General features: G+C 38.0%; 1 protein-coding gene across 1 annotated transcript; it reads right to left on the bottom strand.

Annotated features, from left to right (window-relative positions):
• Positions 1–7,223: 7,223 nt before the first annotated feature.
• On the bottom strand, positions 7,224–19,176 carry march4 (membrane-associated ring finger (C3HC4) 4). The gene is made up of 4 exons (XM_024287314.2): positions 17,570–19,176; positions 11,950–12,105; positions 11,279–11,471; positions 7,224–7,937 (listed from the first exon to the last, which is right to left on the bottom strand). The coding sequence occupies exons 1-4, from the start codon at positions 17,984–17,986 to the stop codon at positions 7,516–7,518; spliced, it is 1,188 nt and encodes a 395-aa protein (XP_024143082.1). The 5' UTR covers positions 17,987–19,176; the 3' UTR covers positions 7,224–7,515.
• Between the last annotated feature and the right edge of the window lie 761 nt (positions 19,177–19,937).

Raw genomic sequence — 19,937 nt, forward strand, 5'->3', positions numbered from 1 at the left:
ATCTGTGCCCGCTAATTATTTGCGGTAGAAGCAACAACTATTTATTAAAGAGACCATACCATGAAAATTCTACTTTTTGAGATTTTAAATGCATTATTCTGTTCATTCCTCTCTATAAAGAACCCCAAAGCGTGATTTTGATACGTTCATGCATTTAAGAGTAATCCTCTAAAAACCTGGGCTCTCTGCAGCAGCCCCCTTCCATACCCATGAAAAGGAGTGGGTCCTATCGTGCTGACGTCAGCATGATGAGAACCGCCCCTCCAGGAAGAGTCTGTGCTGCAAGCTCCGCCCCCAGACTACAACAAACACACGCAAACTTGTAGCTCATCTGCAGAGAAAATAATCTATTGTAAGACGATGTCTTTCAAGTGTAGAAAATGTTTTTTTTGTGTGTGTGTGTGTGAGAGGTTTAGGTGTTCCAAAAGAAGAGCCAGCACATCAGAAGTGGTTGGATTTTTATCTTCGGGAGCACGCGACAGACGGTCTATGTGCAGGCTCAAGGATGACGTTGGTAAAATGGGCGAGACCGACGAGCAGCGAAAGGCGGGACCTCAGAGATCAAGTCGCATTACTTCCGGGTATTAAAACGGTCCACAAAAATGACTCGTATTTCATAAATAATTTGTTTTTTAGTGTTCCGAAGACAATATATGATCATATATATGGATTTAGTTTACTCTGAAAGGCTTAAGAAAATCATAGTATGGCCCGTTTAATTGTTAAATACACCCATAACAAAGTCACTTTCATGAATTGTTTCGTATCCTAAATTAACCAAACATATTTTATTTTGGTTTTTTCACACAAGAAGCTGTCGTTTTATGTAGAATATGTGGAAAGCAATGCACATATGACAATAAACTTCCCAAAGCCCCAGAATAAAATATATCATGAACATCCACCTTCACTGAAAAAACTAACTTTTTGCATCAGTAATATATACTTAATTATTCCTCATAATATTTACATAATAATTCAAAGATTATGCAAATACATAGATTTTTCTAGTAAAGAAGTTAAGTTTACTTATTTTTTATACGTAATCAAAAATTTTTATTGTTTATTAGTAAGATCTACTTTTCAAATTGTTGTAATCACTTTTGGAGCATTCATTAATATTATGTAAATTTTATTAGAGAAATTTATGTTTGCCGTATTTACTTAAGATTTGATAATAACCTTACTTGTGGACGTAAGTAAATTTTACTAGATTTTTGTTGGTAGTTTTTATATTCATAAATGCGGTAAAATGTAATCAATAATTGTTAGTGCAAATTGTTACGAGGATTTTCTTAAGTAAATCTTATTAGTTATTTTTTTCAGTGTTCTTTTTATGCTTTTGGGGACAAAATATGGTGCTATGAAACAAATCACTGATGCCACAGACAGGGGAAACAAATTCTGGCAGGAGAAACATATCCTGGCACAACACTGGCCTCAATATTGTCCCTACGTTTCGTGCACAAAAACGACAACATCTAAACTTTTGCAAAGATGGATGTGCATATTGTGTATCTGCCTGTAGAAACCCTGGTCAACCAGTGTAGCGATGGCTGGGGCTAAGCTAGCTGAGCAGCTAAGCTAACAGCTGGTCACTGCTAGCTTCCCAGAGAAATTGGGTGTTTGTGTTAGCCTGGGGGGCGGTTGTGGGAGTCCAGACTCTTCCTGAAAGGAGCTGTTCTCACTGTGACATCAGCTTGTGAGAACCCGCTCGTTTTTGTGGGTGGAGAGGGCAGGTTTTTAGAGGATTAGTCAGAAACGCATGAATAGATCAAAATACCTCATAGGGGTTGTTTTTAATGAAGAAATAACATCATAATACACCTAAAAGCTCTAATATAATTATTTTAGACGGTATAAGCCCTTCAAAAAATGTAATGATGACGTTCTGCTGTCTATCGTATTTGCTTTGGAAGTTTCTCTACAATCAAAGAGACACAAACTTCTCTGCAACAACTGCTTTCTTTATGTAGCCTCGTAGTTTATGTAGAACTAGTATCTTTCAGGCTTTGATTCACAGTGAGACTCACATATCAACACAGTTATCACAAATTAATCTCAAACAAACCAACAAAACAAGCAAAAGCTGTCCTCAGAATGTATGAGCCCTGCAGCTCTGAGCTCACATTAATTTTTCATCGTGTCACTAAGGACAGGTTCCCGACTTCCCCTTTGGATAGATTATTACTAATGAACCACTTGTCTTTCTGTGTCCTATTTAATGGAGATCCTACAGGATAAAGAGGAGGGATTTGTCCTCTGAAGGGGCCCTCAAACTGTCCAGACAAGTAAATCGTCTTGGCTTTTCTGATATTATTTAACAGCAGATATGCGTTTGTGAAACCTTGTAACAAGCTGCAGCTGAGATCAAAAGCAGCTTTCATGGTTAAGAGAATTATTTCGTGCAGAAATACTGAGATTTCATTTGAGAAGATGAACTTGGGGATCCAATTATACATCACAGTTATCAAAACAGCCGCTGAACAGTCACACTATAATGATTTTAATGTCCGTTACCTATTTGAAAGGTTTTTGAACAAAATAAAACTTTATGGAAAAACTTTTCACTTATATAGTCTGCATTTCTCAAAGGCATGGAGCAGAAGAGTCACATAACAGACCTCTATCTATGTCGTGGGTGGGGTTGTTTATATTGTGAAGCCTAATTTTTGAGGCACTTCTTAAAATGAGGTCACTGCAGTCTGAGGCAGTGAGGCTATATCAACACAAATGCATCAGCCTGCTTCAACTTTCAAAGACAGCGGACTCGGGAAGTCCCTCATCAGGGGCTTAATTAGAGAAATGTAGCAAAGCTTCCACTGACCCGCTCACACAGTACTGCTGCTGTTTCTGGAGTGTCAGTACGAAGGGGCTGGGGGGAGTTTGTGTGCTCGTGCACGATGTGAGGGTGGTAGTAAAATATCTCTGATGGGATGCTGAGTGAGCAATTAAAAAAGATGCGGCCTGCTGGGTTGAGATAAACACTTAAGCTAAAACAGCTGCAGCATGAAGAAGGGACAAACAGGTCGAAGTGTCCCACCGCTGAGTGGCAGACACATAAACAGTGTCACACATGTGATGTCTGACCATTTTTAGGGATTGGAGTTTACAGAAAACAACACAAAAATAGCAATGAGTCCAGATGAGCTCATTTGGTGATTTAAGAAAATCTGTTTCATAGTTATTTTAACATCTGGTATTAAAAATGTTTTGCTTTAATAACAGAAACAGTTTTCCAATTGTAATTTTATAAATAATTTATAATCATAATCAGTAGGGGTGTGTCTGGTGGCGCGATACATATCACGATACGATATGTATTGAGATATATCCTAAGACCACAACTGTATTTCATGTGCAAATTGCTTTTACCCGATCAAGTTCATGGTGCTTTTCTTTTAGCAAATTAAGAAATATTTGTTTTTAAAGGGAGCAGACTGATTTCCACAACAAAATATTTTTCAATATAAGAAAAAAAACAGTAAGATCGAGGAAACTAAGTGCTGCGGTTGGGGGTTTAAGCGTTAAAACAAAGTAAGAATAATTAAAATAATTAATTTAATATCATCTTGACAGCTGAAAAGATAATTGGAGTGGGACTTTAAGTTGACCTAGTTAATTTGATTCAAGCACATAAAATAGACAGAATTTTAGGCGTACTATTTAGGTATAATGCAAATACATAAAATGTCACAGTGGAGCAAATGAAGAATTGAATGGAGCGTTTCTGTGCTTCACGGGGCATCATCTCGCCATAACTGGTGGATGCTGTTCCGTCTCTGACTTTTCCTACAAGAAACTAATGCTTGCGAAAGGTTCCTACGTATAAATTGGAAGTAAATGAACCAAAAGTGGAGGAATGTGGACAGTAGTTTGCGAAAACTCATCAATCGGCGTTGCTTATTCTGCATGAAGTTCTGCATGGAACTCTTTTTAGGTTCCTGTTTTAGAAACAAAATCCAAGTTGATTTGTCAAAAGGTTTCTCTCTTAAAAAAACTGCTATTTATATACTTCTATACATCTATGTACAAACAACTGAAGTTACAGGTAAAATCTTTCCTCATGCACACAGTGTTGGTAGTTCAGAGAGATGTGCAGAACAGATTAAAGAAACATTTTCAAACTGCCCATTTACTGTTGTCAAACATTACTGACGAACTGCTTTGCTGTTTTTCCTTTTTAATCACGATGTAAAATGAGTGAAAACGGGCCATAATAAATGAAAACATCTCTTTTTGTCCCTCAGCACTCACCATATTTCCTGGAGATCAAAATTGCTGCTTCCTTTCTTGATCTACTGATGCAAGTTAACAAAAAACATTTTAATTTAATCCAATTTCTGTATATTTATAAGCAGTTTGTCTGCTCTTTCAGAGCACATTTTCTTTTCTTAAAGTGAAAGTAATGACCAGTGTAAAGTATAAAGAAAATGTTCAACTTGTCAAAGGGAAATCTGTATGTGGAAATGAAAAAAAAAAAAAGAAAAGAAAAAAAAAGTGTGGCAAGGTCAAGTTCTTTCAAAACTGAAGAGAGAATTGCAACAGTCTTCAGCGTCTGTTCAGAGTGTTACATAAAATGGCATTTTAAAACTAACAATCTCATGTAACAATACTAAAAATGTAATTGCCGTACAATAAATAAAAGCAAAGTCTTATATTCCTGCCCTGACTTTACATTTTTGATGTTTAAACTGATCCCGGTTTGCTACAGATCCTTTAATTTCTTCACAACTAACATCTTTTTAATCTTATTCTCTAAAATCTGGAAGGAGGGTGTGTTTCCTTGTGTTAGGAAAATGGAGCCACCAGGATGGGGGGAATCGACCTGAACCAGTCGCTGACTCCTCATCATATGAGAGGTCAGCTGCCCTTCATCTTTTCATGCCTGTAAAAGTCGATCCAGGAGGTTTTGGAACCACAACTTGCTGTTTTGTTCTTCCATTTCACAGCAGGATTCTCTGCTCCACATATCCTGATGGAAGTTTCTCCCTGTTTGTGTTTTATCAGAGCCCCCTCCCCATTAAAGACAGATTATAAACTTTACATTGGGTGAACATACAGGAGAACAGCAGTGCCTCATCATCATTTCAACTGAACTGTAAGCAGCTAATAAACAAATAGTTGCTCGCTGCTTTCAGCTTCTTAAACTCAACAATTAATCTAAACTTAGTTAAAAAAAAGGGGGAAATTAATCTTCAGTGAACAGAGTTACAGTTACATTGTACTTTAAACATATACTGCACGTTTTTTGCTTTGCAAAGCTGAGATTTGAAGACAAAAAATACTTTTTTCTTTTATTTAAAACAATTATTTCATTTAAGAAATCATTTTTATGTTAAAGTGTTTATGTCTTTCACATTATTTAAAGGTTCTTATTCGCAAAACAAAAAAATGTGGGAATTTATTTAAATTGAAACCCCACAACTCTTTGGACTGACATTCAACAAGCATGATGTAAAAATCTGCAGCAAATGCAAGCACTTCCAAATGTTTGCTCTGCAACCCCCTTTTGCATATGATATCTTTTTTAGTAGTGAGTGTGGCTGGGAATAAAAATAAAAAAGCGACAAAGTGTGAAAGAAACGGAGGAGAGCAGATTCACGGTGAACTCTCTGCAACCTTTCAGCTTCTGGAAGTTGGCTCTACACAGCAGCCCCCACCCATTGATATCAACACTTGATGCCTTAAATAATTCAGAGCAAAATTGAGGCACTCCCTGATTCTGTGCAGATATTGTGCTCCTGACATTTGATTGTGATGAGCAGCAGCAGGTTTGCAAAACAGAGCATTGACAGATTGGAGGATAATTAATCCAGCATACAGACGTAGCAGAAGGGAGCTTTGAAATTCACTCTAAAGTGGCTACATGGAGCTCCCTCTGAGTTTAGTCCAACCAACAATGATGAAAAATTGGATACCATTAAAGCTTGGCTTCTCCAAAATGAATTCCTGTGATTCATTTCAAATTCACGATGCATTTTGAATGTTGGAAAAAAGTCTCAAAGGCATCAGAGTTCCTAAAAATGTTCGTCCACCATTTCCTTTTAATATGTGATCATATTAAAAATCTTTTTAGGGATGCTGCATCCAAACATCATGCGCAGTGAAGGAACGATGCAGATTTCTACCAGTGTGTTGTAAAAAAATACAAACAGAATCAACACCCATCCCCACTTAACACAGGCTGCAATCGGCATGTTTTTCCACAGCGTTTCTCCCCAAGAGCCATGAGGAAATATCAAAGAGCATATCTAAAATGCTTGAGCCAAGAGCAAGCAAAAAACTTTGCCAGCCAAATGTGAATATGAATATCTGCCTAATGGACTCCAAGTGACACCGCGGAAATGTATTTTTATGAGGAAACAGGCGCTGACAATTAAAGAAACTGATTCTTTTTTTGTGTTACTGGTTCTTCACTTCACTGTTCAGATTTAATGTTAGAATTATCATAAAAAGCCCATTTTCAGATACTCTAAAAAGGAGAAAATGGCTCCCCAGCCTATTTTATAATCAACAAAATCCCATAATAAATTGAAGGAGTGAATAAGGCTATTATTGCACCTAAGATTTGTCCAATCTGTGTTGACAAACCGGAAAAAACTGTGACCTTGTGGGTGAGAAGTCCAAATCTTTGCCATCATTTTGGTAAACTCATAATAATAAAAACACATCCCAGAGGTTTGAATGTCTTGCTCCATCATATGGGATGGGCCTTAAAAAACAGGAGGGAAATGGAAATTGACATTGCTGCAGCACAAACTGCTGTTTCTGCACTTAAATTGAGCTTTTTGTCGGTAAAATGATTTTTTATTTTTATTTTATTTTTACGATTAAGTGAAATCAGAAGATTTTGAAATGTATGTTTTAAATTTTACTTGCTTACTAACTTTTTTAATCCTTTAACGCCTGAGCTCCAGTGTTTATGTTCTTTAATTTACTGTAACTTTTCAACCGTTTACAGGATCAACATCATTCCAGTAGATTGTAAAGGAGAAAAGCAGCTCCACGAAGCCGTTAAAGAGTTAAATGTTAGACAATACAAAGTAAAAAAAAAAAAAAGCATAAAGAACACAATTCATAAAAGTATTTTTAAAAAGTTGTCTGCTTTAACTTTGAACCCAGGAAGACAAAAGTTAACAAGAAAATGCGAAACTATCTAAAGTGTTTTACCCTTTTAGAAAATAGAAAAATATGTTTAAAAAAGCAGGATATTGCAGTTGTAAATCACAAAAAACTTTATTTGTCAGAGTTCCCAGTTGTGTTTACTGACCTTTAAAGCTTTTGTTGGATTCTTTTATTAAAAAAAAAAGTCATTCCAAAAAGTATTTTCCACTCCAACCTGTAAATCAAACCACTTCACCTTTTATTCAGTTAATGGAGAGACATCAGAGATGTATTTCAAAATAAACAAGAACATTGTATTAATCCAAAGCAGTTAAGACAGTGTTTCCTTGAAACTGTCAGCCGTAGAAATCTTTTACCTCCAAGTGAGATAAGGCCTCAACTGACTCATCAGACGGTGGTGACTCTCATGACCAGCTCTCTTGTGCTATTGCTAGGTTGGCTGCGGGTCTCCGGCTGCCTCAGGTGGCTGAGTAAGTGGAGGATGCTGTAAGGACAGTGTTGGTCTGGCACTGCGCTGCCATTTTCGGGGTCCACGTGGGCTCCGAACCCTCCGGCGCTCGTCACCACAGTCGTGGATGTGGAGCCGGCGGCGGTGGAGGCCACCACCATGAGGGAGGAGGTGGAGGTGGACACTCCCATCCCTGTTTGGTAAGCCTGGCCTGGTTGAGGCACAGTTCTGTCCACCGTGACGTCCTTCAGGTCATCACTGTCCAGCGACTTGTCATAGTTCAGGACTTTCCACTGCTGGTTCACAGCCTGCCAGCGGTGGAAGATGCGAAACACAGAGGGTCCCTCGTGGACAATTAGCGCTGTGGAGATTAGAGTGTCAGTAAAGAATGTCAGTGTGGCAGCACTTTTAATGACACCATCGAGTGAAATCTCTGCAGAGGCACACTCACAGCTTTCAAGCCTGCACAAAGTACGAGTCCAGCAGCAACAAAACAACTCATCTTTCAAGTAGTGCACCAGAACGCAGATACAATATTTGTAATCTTCGATGACGTGAAGCCATCGAACAACTCTTAATACAAAAACACTCCCCGTTTTAAGATTTAGGTGGATAAAACCTTTGCATCTGGTCTCTGCAGATGTTCGATAACATCTCTCCCCTCTCCAAAATTGCTTATTGATTCATGTTCACTGAACTCAGTATCTAGAAAATTGTCAATTTATAAGAACGGAGACCTGGACCTCAACATTTCACTGCATTGTTCTTAATCTTTAGGTTCTCTAAAGGAAAGCACTAGTTGTGATTAGATTATTACCTTTTTTTTGCTTTAAACGTACATTTTGTAAACATATCAGAACACTAATTGTAATAATATTAAATGTAATTGTGGTACGACTTTGTCAAATGTGAAAAATAATTTGTACTCAATTTTGTTAATTGTGCTATATCATCGATTTGTTATTATTAATAAAGTATTTCTTATTAAAACACAAAATTGTCTATGAATGAACATGAATATAAGTGGTAGGTTATTGAAGCTAAACATCACTAAAAATCTGTTGAAGTAAATCATTTGATTCGACCTGTAGATGGCAGCACACAGACGGTTTTTGACTACATTTTCACAAATTAAACAAGTTTATTTAATTTGTCAAAAATTTGACAATGACCTACAGGCAGAACTTTTAAAACCCCATTTATAGAGATCAACAGTCAAAAAAAGTTGATTTAGGGTTTAGTTATCCTTTAATCCTTTTATCGAATTATATTCCTATGATCCAAGCAGGCGGTAGGTATAAGATGTTCATCAAAATGACCACAGTATTTTACTATGATGTAAAAAAGTCCCATGACAGCAGCCAAAACGTGATGGTAGCAAAAAAATAATCAACCATTATTACAGTCCAATGTGAGGAATCACTTTAAATTTTGTAGACATGTGACCATACAGTGTGGTAGAATGTTCTAACAATGTTTGTAATTGTTTTTATTAAACTATTATGTGAATTTATTTGCTATTTTTTCTTGTTTACTTGTTTGTCTGTACATATATTTACTATTTTATTGGAATCTGGAAAACGTCCCACACTGGTCAGGACCAGGTATTTATCTCTGAGTCACACTGGTTGAATTTTTGGCTAAAGATGTCCTGGATCAATTTTAGGTCAGTGAATTGGGTTGTTCAAAATGATCCAATATTGACCATAAATCGTATCGGCAAACACAAAGTATGATATGAATCGAATTAAATTTAATTTTTAAATTCTTACCTCTGAATAAATGCATAATAAAATACCAATTTATTATTTAAATCTAATTCAAAAGGTAATTTTGTGTGATTTAATTAGATTGTTCGTATATAAAAAGTGAGACTTAAATTAATCTACATCAAGAATTCATTATTTTATTTATAAAGTCCCACCTTTGTTAAGGTTGATCAGCCATTTTAAAAGCGTCTCTTTCTATTGTGTCTACCAGGTGACAAGTGAGTCTGGGTAAAGTGCTGAGTTAATGACCGCACAATCAATCCTCGCCACCCAACCGGAGACGATCCCTCCCCTCCTTCTATAATCCCTGCTGTCTGCTCCGGCAGCAGCCAGTTTCCTTAACATGAGAGCCGTCACACATTCAGGAGGACAACTGCCAGCTCATGGTACTCCTCCTCTTTAAATGGAAGGAAATTTTAGTCTTGTCTTTAAACATTTACACCTTTTTTTAAAGATCTGTGCTGCAGTTCAACCTTTCACATCAAAATGTGTTCAAAAATGTAAACTATCTATAAGGATTAACCAAACATTTGGGCTTTAAATCAATAACCAACCAATGTGTGAGAATGCATATAAATAATATTGACTTGAAGGAGCTGACCGTGCAGTATAGATTAGAAACATTGATTCTCAGTGGTGTAAATAGTTCGTGGCATTCTCAAATATTTGTTGAGAGCATTGGAGCATAATAACTGACTCTGCTCAACACTTGTGACATTTACTTTTGCCTGTCACGCTTTTCTTTGGCAAGATTAATCCAAACAGAATGGAATCACTCAGGACTCTTCTCTATGGCCGAATCCGAATGCTTCCCCGACCTCTCTTATTATGTTTATCCAGCTCCGTGCTAACGTAGCTGACCGGCGACTATTGATGATGTCATCGAGTGGGAGTGACGTCTGAATTCAAAGACAGTGTCTGTATTCCTTCACTACTCATTATATAGTGCACTTTATATTGCGTTCGTCATTTTGTAGTGCTGTCCAAATCTACAATTCCAAAATCGAAGCTCCAACAATTATTCTGCCTCTCCTGGAGGGCGTTTCAATTTGGCCACTAGGGTGCGATCATGCTGTAGCAGTACACTTTATTCCAGAAGAAGAAGAAAGTATGGAAAATTCATGCCTGTGAGTAAATTAAGATGTTCATTTAGTCAGCAATGTATGTTTAAGTCGACTGAGCGTTAGCCGTCCTATGGGAAATCCCATTATACATTAGCTAGCAAGCTAGCAAGCTAGCAGACTTTAGCTTTATGTGCTAGATCGATCTCTACTTTTATGCATGGATTATTGATCTACTAAGCTTAAATTGATTCATATTGATTAATTGATTTTACCAGCCCAACCCTAATGTATGCCACTGGCTATGCCTGAATTCCCACCCTAATCCCTAACTTCTCCAAAACTATATAGTGCAGGACGGCCTGGATTTTGAAAGAAATTTGGACACCATGCTCGTCACTTTTTTTTTTCTAAAACTTCATCGATTTTACAAAGTGAAAATCTAATCAATATGAACATTTTATGATGGCAATTTATGAATCCACCACGTTCTGATGATGAAAATACATTTGAACACATTTTTTTCCAAAAGAATTGTTCAAACGCAATGCATTATGGTCTATATTTGCTGGTGCAGTAAGGATCGATGCATATTGGTTTTTTGCAAAGACTTCTGAAAAATTTCTAGGGTAACTGTATAATTGGACAGGTATAAAATGGTGAACATAGTATTTGTGCATCATATAATAAGAGTAGTGAAGGAATGCACTATTTTTTTCCATATCTCTCCGGTTGGAGGGATAAATGTAGGGGCAGGGAGAAGCCAAAGGGGAAGAATTCAGATTCAGCCTGTCATGGGATGTATAAACCTACTCCATAAACCGCTCAATCTGTTTGAAAATTGTTGATAAATCAGTGTTTAGCTTCCTTACCGATGCAAACGACGTCCATAAAGCCGTACATGCCGTAGCAGATCTGGAAAAGCAGATCTTGACGCTGCCAACGGGCCGACGGGCTGAAAGACGACCAAACCAGCCAGGAAATACTGGCCATCAGGAAGAGGGAGCCGAGGATGGCTGCTGCTATCTGCACTTTCTCTATTACTGTCAGGGAGATGGTCTGCCACTGCAAAAATAAGTCACAGACACGCCAGGTTTTAACCATAGACAGACACAACATTGACAGGAGGATGATTGGAAACATTAACATTTGGTCTTGGCCAGACTTGTTATTTACTCCATTAAATTAAAAGCAAAGATTTGGCTTTGAATCCATGGGAGAAATAGAAAACTAAAATTGTACATTTCAAATGACTCTGAGAGATGAAATAACACCTCCCCACACACACACACGCATACAGGCTACTGTGTCAAAATGCAGATGAAGCTGAGGGAAAAGTCCAATCTTTCTGTTTCCAGGATCAAAGAGAAAAAGTCTTCTTTAATTCAACAAGTTCATCCTCCACTCGCACCAACCCTTTCAACTTTATAACACCAAGCTGATTATAATGTGTGACTCCAATAAATTAGGATTTAGGTTTTAGACTCCAACAAATTAAGATAAAAAAAATAATAATTAACATCTGGTAAAATGTTACACTCACCTGTAGTGGGTTCTTTGTACTGATGGCAATGACCTGATATTTGTAGTAGCAGAGCTCACAGGCCCAAGACCCTCTTTCACTGATCCATTTGATGAGGCAGGGCTGATGGGTGCAGCGCACTGAACCACTGCAGCGACACGGGCTCAGGAGCTCCCCCTATAGGCGGGACAAAGAGTCATTTTTGCGCAAAGGTTCACTGGTGCCATTGTTTTTAATACTACTTCTATAAACCTGATCAAATGCTGCCAAAACACAAATTCTAAGAGCTAGTCAGAACAAAGCAAAGTGGTGAAATGAAAGCTTTGCCTTTGATGACAGAAAAATAAGATGTAATGTTGATTGTGATGGAGCAACTCTGGGATGGAACAAGAGCAATCTAAGCAGTGAGGAGACGTGACATTTGACATAAATAAAACACCATAGAAACTGTTCTCAACTGGTAAAATAAAGTTTAAATTAAAGATAAAATAAACGTTACACTCATCTAATTAAAAAAAACAATGTTGTAAATACCAATAAACCACAACTTGTAAGGAAACTGTGAAGATTTTGTGGAGCCTATTAACTTGATTTTTAATGGGTGATTTACTATGAAATACCAGAATGGTCATTTTTAAAGTGATTCATTTCTAATTTTAATACATTTTCTGTTCATATTTTCATCTTTTGTGTGCAAATACATAAAAAGAAATGGAAAAAAAAATATTTCAGAAAAACTGAGGTTGTGTTTTGTCTCAAAGTTACACTTGAGAGCTGAGGTTTAAACGTTTGTAATAATATGAATTCCTCCAAAACAGCTGAAGAACCACAACAAAGGAAATTAACCAACCCCTGAATTCTTCAGATTTTCATGCGACTGAGCATCTACAGGATGCACCACAACAAGCTCCAATCCACGGACACCCCGACCTGCAAGAGCTGAATGATCTGCTGCCAAACATCATAGGTCAGCGCCAGAGGTCCTCTTTTTCAATACCCTTCTGGCAGCTTAAAGGGGATTCTGAATCATTCAAGGCAGATGGCTTTGATGGCAAAGCTGAAAAACGTCTTTAAAAGACTTTACGCTAAATAGTTTTAGTTGCCTCTTTATCCCGGTTTGACCTTTAGTAACTTTAGATCTCTGCAGTGATTTTGATTCTTTTTATTTTGATAAATGTGTAGGTCTCAAAAACAGTTTCAGGAAATGCACCTTTTATTTTGAGAAAAATATATTTCTTCCAACTTTTCTCTCTTGATCGTCGTTCCAACAGATCAAATCTTTTGTTCTCGACTCGTTGAAAAATGTTCCCAATCTTACTGAAACCCAGAGATGTCGCCCCTGACCTTTAAATAATCTACCCTAATTTCCTGGCTGTTTCAATTCACTAAAAATCTCAAAGAGAAATTCAAAACACAAACAGAATGTTTTCCCTCTCCACCAAGGAAAGGCATGACATTCAGTATCCCAAGTCCCCAGTCTATTACAAGTCAAAAGATGAAAATATGACGGTAAAAAGGGGGCACCTGTAATAACTTTTGAATTGTTTCTCCATTTTTCTGCTGACAGACAGATAGAGCATTCCCCCCGTTTGAAGAGAAGACGGAAAAATGCTGTGATTTACAGGAGAAAGGGCCAATCTACAGATGGTCAGGGTGGGAGTGTATTGGCAGGAGCACCAGAACACTTCTGTCGTGTCCAGTGGGACTCAGACCGCTCACTGTGACGGGGCTGATTGCAGCCAAGAGCTGAAACGTGGATCACTCCAATCTAACTGAAGCTGAAGAGAGCAAGAGAAACCAATAACGTACACTTCCCGAGCAATGTATTGAGAAGACAGGGCTGATAGCTTGGGTCAAATTATTCCATCTCTTTTGGTGCATTATCCCAAAGCAACTCAGAACATCCAATTTTCTCCTCGTAAAATTGGATCCACTCCCAATGTATACATAATGGCATGGAAGTAAATTATACTTGGCCATTCACACGAGGGTCTGAAATCAATGCAAGTGAACTCTATTAACTCTAACCAAGGGGAAATTGTGGTATAATAAACTAGCTCAAACAGAAACCGAGCAAAAATCATTTTCACAATTGCCGGTGATATTTGGCCCTCAAGCATTTCCTCCGTAACGGTGCATTCATCTTGAAAACAGCTTTATCTATCAAATTTAACCAAATTCAAGAGCAAAAAAAGTCAGCAAAGAAAGAAATTGAAGATTTCAAATCATTTCATTGCAGATACAAGCTGCTGATAACGAGCCTCGTGGTGCTCTCGGAGGCTCTGTTGGGTCCACACTGGAAGTGAGAAATATAAAAAGGAAGAGGAAATACAGGGACTCATCTGGTAGAGTGGTTGCCTTGTGACTGAAAAATTCAATCTCCAACTTCTCTGTGATTTCTCTTTGGGTCAGACACATCCAACTAATTCCTCCTCGGAGTGTGATTCTTTGAAAAACTGCAGCAATATTTAAATGTGCTGACATCATTCTACAAGGAGTCTCAGGTAAATTTAGGATTCCTCAATTTTAAATAAGTGCAAAGTCAACGTAATAAATAGTTGAGTACATTATTCTGAGTCCCAACAAATGGCAGTGCATGCATACTGCATATAATGGAGCATGGAAAGTGCAGTCCCTCTACATTGTAGCGCACATAAAGACTATTTGAGCCCTCAGGGCTTCTCATTGCATGCAGACGCACACTCGTGCACCATCTCTGCTAAAACTTGGGAGTGAAAAATGACATTTGTGGATAGAAGCACCTTCATTTCACAGCTATTGACAGAGAGAAAATATGAATCTGTTGTTTCCATTTCACCATTACTTCCTCAAAAAACTATAAGTGAGGGTAAAAGCACAAAATTACTTTAAATAATTCAGTTTTAAGCTGTTTCGAAAAGAGCATTTGTAATTATGTTGGTTAAAAATCGATACATTTATGATAATTATTCTAGTTTTGGTTAATCATCAAATTTGTCTAAGATTGTCCGAAATAATTTCACTTCTACTCTCAATAAGGGGTGTGTATTGGCAAGAGTCTGGCAATACGATACGTATTGCGATAAACATGCCGTGATACAATACATATCCTGATATATCGCTGGACAGTACCAGGCAATATTTCACTTTTTTTTACATTATGACTTAAGAATTATCTGAATATTAATACATTCACATTAAAATTGTAAAATATGTGTTTTCTAATGATCAGAACATTAAGAACCGCAACTGAATCTCATAAAAAAGTTGCTTTTACCCAAGCAAATTCATGGTACTTTTGGTAATTTAGGAAATATTTAAGTGGAAAACAAAAGTAAGTAAGAAAACATATACAGGACTATATGTTTGCTCATAAACAATTCATTAAATATCGCCTTGGCAGTATTTTAAATCGATACAAGTATCGCCAAGTAAAGTATCGCGATATTTCGCTGAATTGAAATTTTCTTACACTCCTAATAAAGACATTGTTTTGCTGATAAACAACATTTTAATTAGTTGTTGGTAGGGTTGTAACAATTGATTTTATTAACAATTCAATTCATATCACAATTTGTGGTTGCATATAGTCAATAGTGATTCCTTTAATTCATTCATTGACATAAAATTGATCCATTTTTGGCCAAAACTTCCACCAGTGTGACCCAGAGGTAAATACCTGCTACTGAACAATGCAGTTGAAGTTTTTGCTTGTATTTCTTGCAAAAATAATCAAGTTTAAATTAAACATGTGTACACACAAACAAGTAAACGAGAATAAATGGCAAATCTATTTACATTATAGTTGGATAAAGTTCAGTGTTGTTTTTCCACATCAAAACAACACAAAGAGAATATTACTGTATGGTCACGTCTTTGCAGAATTCTGTGTTTCCACACATTGGACTGTAATCATGGCTTAATCATTTTTTGTTGCCATCTCATGTGTTTTTTCCGCCATAATTTATTTTACCTTATAACTTATCATGCCTCAATCCGACTGGTATTTATCAAGATCGATTTTTTAAATGATTTTATGATGATGTAGTTTGATTCCATTAAAAAGTTGCCCCAGACAGATCGATCTGGTTGGATCGTCAATACCAATGATTATTATTGATCATTAATTGTTGTTGATCAATAATATCAGTCTTCTTGTTTACACATCAGGCAGTAATGAAACACTTTTTATCAAAATACATCAGATTAATTTGCCTCACATCTGATGTAGAACCATTTGTAAAGGTGAAAAATTATAAAACCTTCATCTGAGCATATGCGGTAATCAGCTTATTTACTAAAGAACTGCTTTTGAAAACAGGAGACTTATGACTGTAAAACACCTCAAAGAGAGGGGCACAAAAAACACCGACAGTGATTCGATTACACATTTCAATTTGTCGTGTCATATTAAATCACAGCACAGTCCTCTTTCAAAGGCTGCCCCCTTCTCACGTTCTAAAGGCTCTCTCCTGGATGCAGGATTGAGAAAAGCTCTATCTTCCTCCCTCGTCTTCCCCCTGTCTCAGCCTTAGGGATTGAAGTGTTTTGGAGGTGGGCTGTCAGATCAGATACTGGTTGGCTTGGTCTATGTGACGTCCCAGAGGCCAAGAGAGAATGGAGGATAGCTAATGTCCCCACTGGCCGCAAAACACAAGAGTCCACTCATCTCTCTTTTCAATAGGAGCCTCATTCTTGCACCCATTTACACCTCAGCAGATCCATATCTGGAATCCACCCAAGTCAACACCTTGCAGATAACAGGAGAAGGAAGGAAAGATGTAAGTGTGTGTAATGATTAGACAGGATGAGATCAAGTGCTATTGACCTGCTGCAATGTCTCAGGGAAGCATTAATAAGATGTGCTGGAGGAGTCTGTGGAAATACTGCAATTTTCCAAAACACTGTTTTGTTTGCATCACATGGTGTGTCCACTTTCTGTGATTTTTTATTTATTTATTATTATTTCTAGGGGGGGGGCTGCTTTACAGTCACATAACCAACACCACGAGTAATTACACAGTTTAAAGTGAGAGGTGGACTGATGCACAAAACTGAAGGAGTAATTAGCAGACAAAGCATGGGGCGATTTTACACTGTGGGATGCAAAAAAAAAATCTACAGTTTTACAGGAAAAGCAACTGCAGAGAAGCATTCACCTCAGCTGACTTATATCTTGGTTTTCCCAAACCCAACCTAATAACGCCACATCCTTCAGATGGAAAAAAGCACAAATGTTTGCAACTTCTTCTTAATATTTTCATCACAGCATCCCATTTCCCCCGTTCCTCGCCTGACTGACACACTGTCATTATCATCAACGTCCCCCCAAAGGAATGCGATGCGTTTTACCTGTGTGCTTTTGTTGTTCGGTGCACGCTGTGGTTATTATTTTTCATCTGTTTTTGTGCAACAGAGTGAAAGGTATTATTTGATTTTGTCATCCATAAAAATGATGATGTGTTTGGCTGTAATGAGTTGTGCTGCATCTCTGAGTATCTGCCACACTTGCTGTGGTCTTTCATTATCTTTTGGATGGAGCTGTGCTTTTAGGGAAAAAAAAAAACAGGTTGAGAGCAGGAGGAACTCCAGCTGCTTGTTTTGTAGACATTGATGAGTGTCAGTCTTCATGTGTGAACCTGAAAATGTGTTGTGGACTTACATGTTCTGGTCCCTGGAAGCAGATCCTGCACACTGGCGTCCTGAAGCCACTTTCAGTGTAGCTGGTGAGGGAGAACCTCTCCTCCAGCTTCCCCTTTGAGCAGTCATCAGAGGAGCTGCTGCAGCCGCGCAGGGCCGCCGACAGCTCTGCAGCGTCCACCCAGCCCTCCACCGGTCTGGATGTCCCAGTGGCGCCGGCCGTAGAGGACGCAGTCCGGTCCCCTGCGTGCTGGTGGCTCCTCGTTAGCGTATTGTTGTTATCGGGGATGCTTGCCTCGTGGCTTTCCGAAGCCTGGCCGCTCATGGGGGTCAGCGGAGGGAGCGGAGTCGGCGGTGCCGGTGGCCCGAGAAGGAGCACCCTCAGGTCACCAAGCAGGACGCAGCAGCGGCTCTTCAGCATGCCCCGGCTGCGCAGCATCGAGCTGTCTCCGAGCAGATCAGAGCACCACGCAAAGGTGCCGGAGGAAGTGGAGTCTTTGTGTCCCCCTCATAAGCAATCTGGATGTCGTAGCATGAAACAGGGACGCGCTCTCCAGTAGCCTTTTCAGCTTTTACGCACACTCGTGCTTTTCTTCAAATTCTTAGATTTTACGCAGGGATGCAAACATGAGGAAATAATTGATGCAAACAAGTGTCAGAAGCCATTAAGTTACAAACAATTTGGATTTTGGAGAGTCAGTTATTAGGCTGATAAAAATATGCATTCAAGTATTAAGGCTGTTGGGTTGTTCACTTCGTGTCTGCTGCCAATTCATGGCCTTAGTCTTCCTGCTACAGCATACCTGGATGAAGGAGCAAAGAATCCTTTTTGCCTGTCGTACCATAAACTCAGAGAGGCTCACAACCAAACGCTTACCCGCATAATTTAAGAATCACATCAAGAATCAAAGCCACGCTGTATAAATCAGAACCTCAGATTACTGACGACGTCTTTGAAGTCAATCGAAGGAGTGCCGTATTTGGGAGCAGAATCCTAATACCTGGCGAGCGACACCAATTTCTCTGATGATTATTATTATTTATGGATTTTCAGCCCGAGCTCTGTTTGATGAAAAGTCCCGGCGGGGCTGTGATTCCCAAATACAGAACCGCCATATCCGAGGAGCTGGCATGCAGGCAGGGTTTAGATCCATCCGTTAGAATCCAGAAACGATCGTCGGACTGTCCTGCTCGGGGTGAAAAGCATCCGTACAGCCCCACAATCCCCTGTGATCATTGGCTGCTCGGTCGGTGCTGCAGCTTCAGCACCATGATTCCTGGGACAGCTCCCAGACGCCACACGTCACCACCGCGCAGTGATGCAAGGAGCCAAGTCATTACTACAAATGTGGGCAAACACACGGCAACGTCGGGGGGTCATTTGTTTTCCAAATAAAATAAAGCTTAATCTGTAGATTAGCAGTTTGTTATAAATACTTTTGCAAATGCTCAACATTTGAAATGCATTTTTTTCTGCAGCACTTTAAATATAATCAATCAACTGCATTGATCATCTTTAAGCTGTTTATAATATTGAAATCTCTTTAAAACAGCGTTAATTTAGGAAAATGTTCTCCATGTCTTTTTATTAGTGTCTTATTTTCATCTAGATTTTTCTGATAATTAGTTAGACTTTAATTTATGGCAAACATGCAACACATTGGCTTGATAAGGAAACATTTGCTTTAATAAAATAAGCAGATTTAATTTAATCTGATTTTGGATTTGATAAGCCTATTGATACTTTATTCCTTATCTGCTGAATAACTTTAATTACTATATCTAATGGATTTAATTACTATATATAGTATGATGTCAATTTATTAACCATAAAGCAAAAAGTTACTTTTGCTTAAAATAATTTAGTGATATAATATGGGCTATTGGTTAAGTTTGTCATGTATTTGAAACTTTAGAAGGGATGTAATTTCTAATTAAACTTTTGGGCAGCCCAGTATGATTGTTAGGGATCACATTTTCACTAAATGGAAAGGAAACCCGTTAAAAAAAAGAAAATATTCCAGAAAGAGTTTAACACAAAATAGGTCCAGATTGTTTAAGGTAGGGAAAAAGTAACATAACTCCAAGAGGGAAAACAGATAAATCATATTTAAGGCTAATGAATCAAGAAAGCTGATTATTTAATATAGCAAAAATTCAGAATTCCTCCATCCGTGCTCTAGTTTGAAAAGATGCCTGTATTTGATCCCCAAGGATATATGGAAGAAGGATAAGGAAGGTGATAAGATAAATAATGATTTAAGAAAACCATTAACTTCCTTAAAAAGTAAAAGGAATTATATTAATAAAAAAAAATAACTGTAGCTTTAAAAATACTGTATTCGTTCATAAATATCTTCACTTTTTAAATTAATTTTTATTAGCTAAGT

The sequence above is a fragment of the Oryzias melastigma genome, linkage group LG21 (genome assembly GCF_002922805.2).
Source record: "Oryzias melastigma strain HK-1 linkage group LG21, ASM292280v2, whole genome shotgun sequence".
Taxonomy (NCBI): domain Eukaryota; kingdom Metazoa; phylum Chordata; class Actinopteri; order Beloniformes; family Adrianichthyidae; genus Oryzias; species Oryzias melastigma.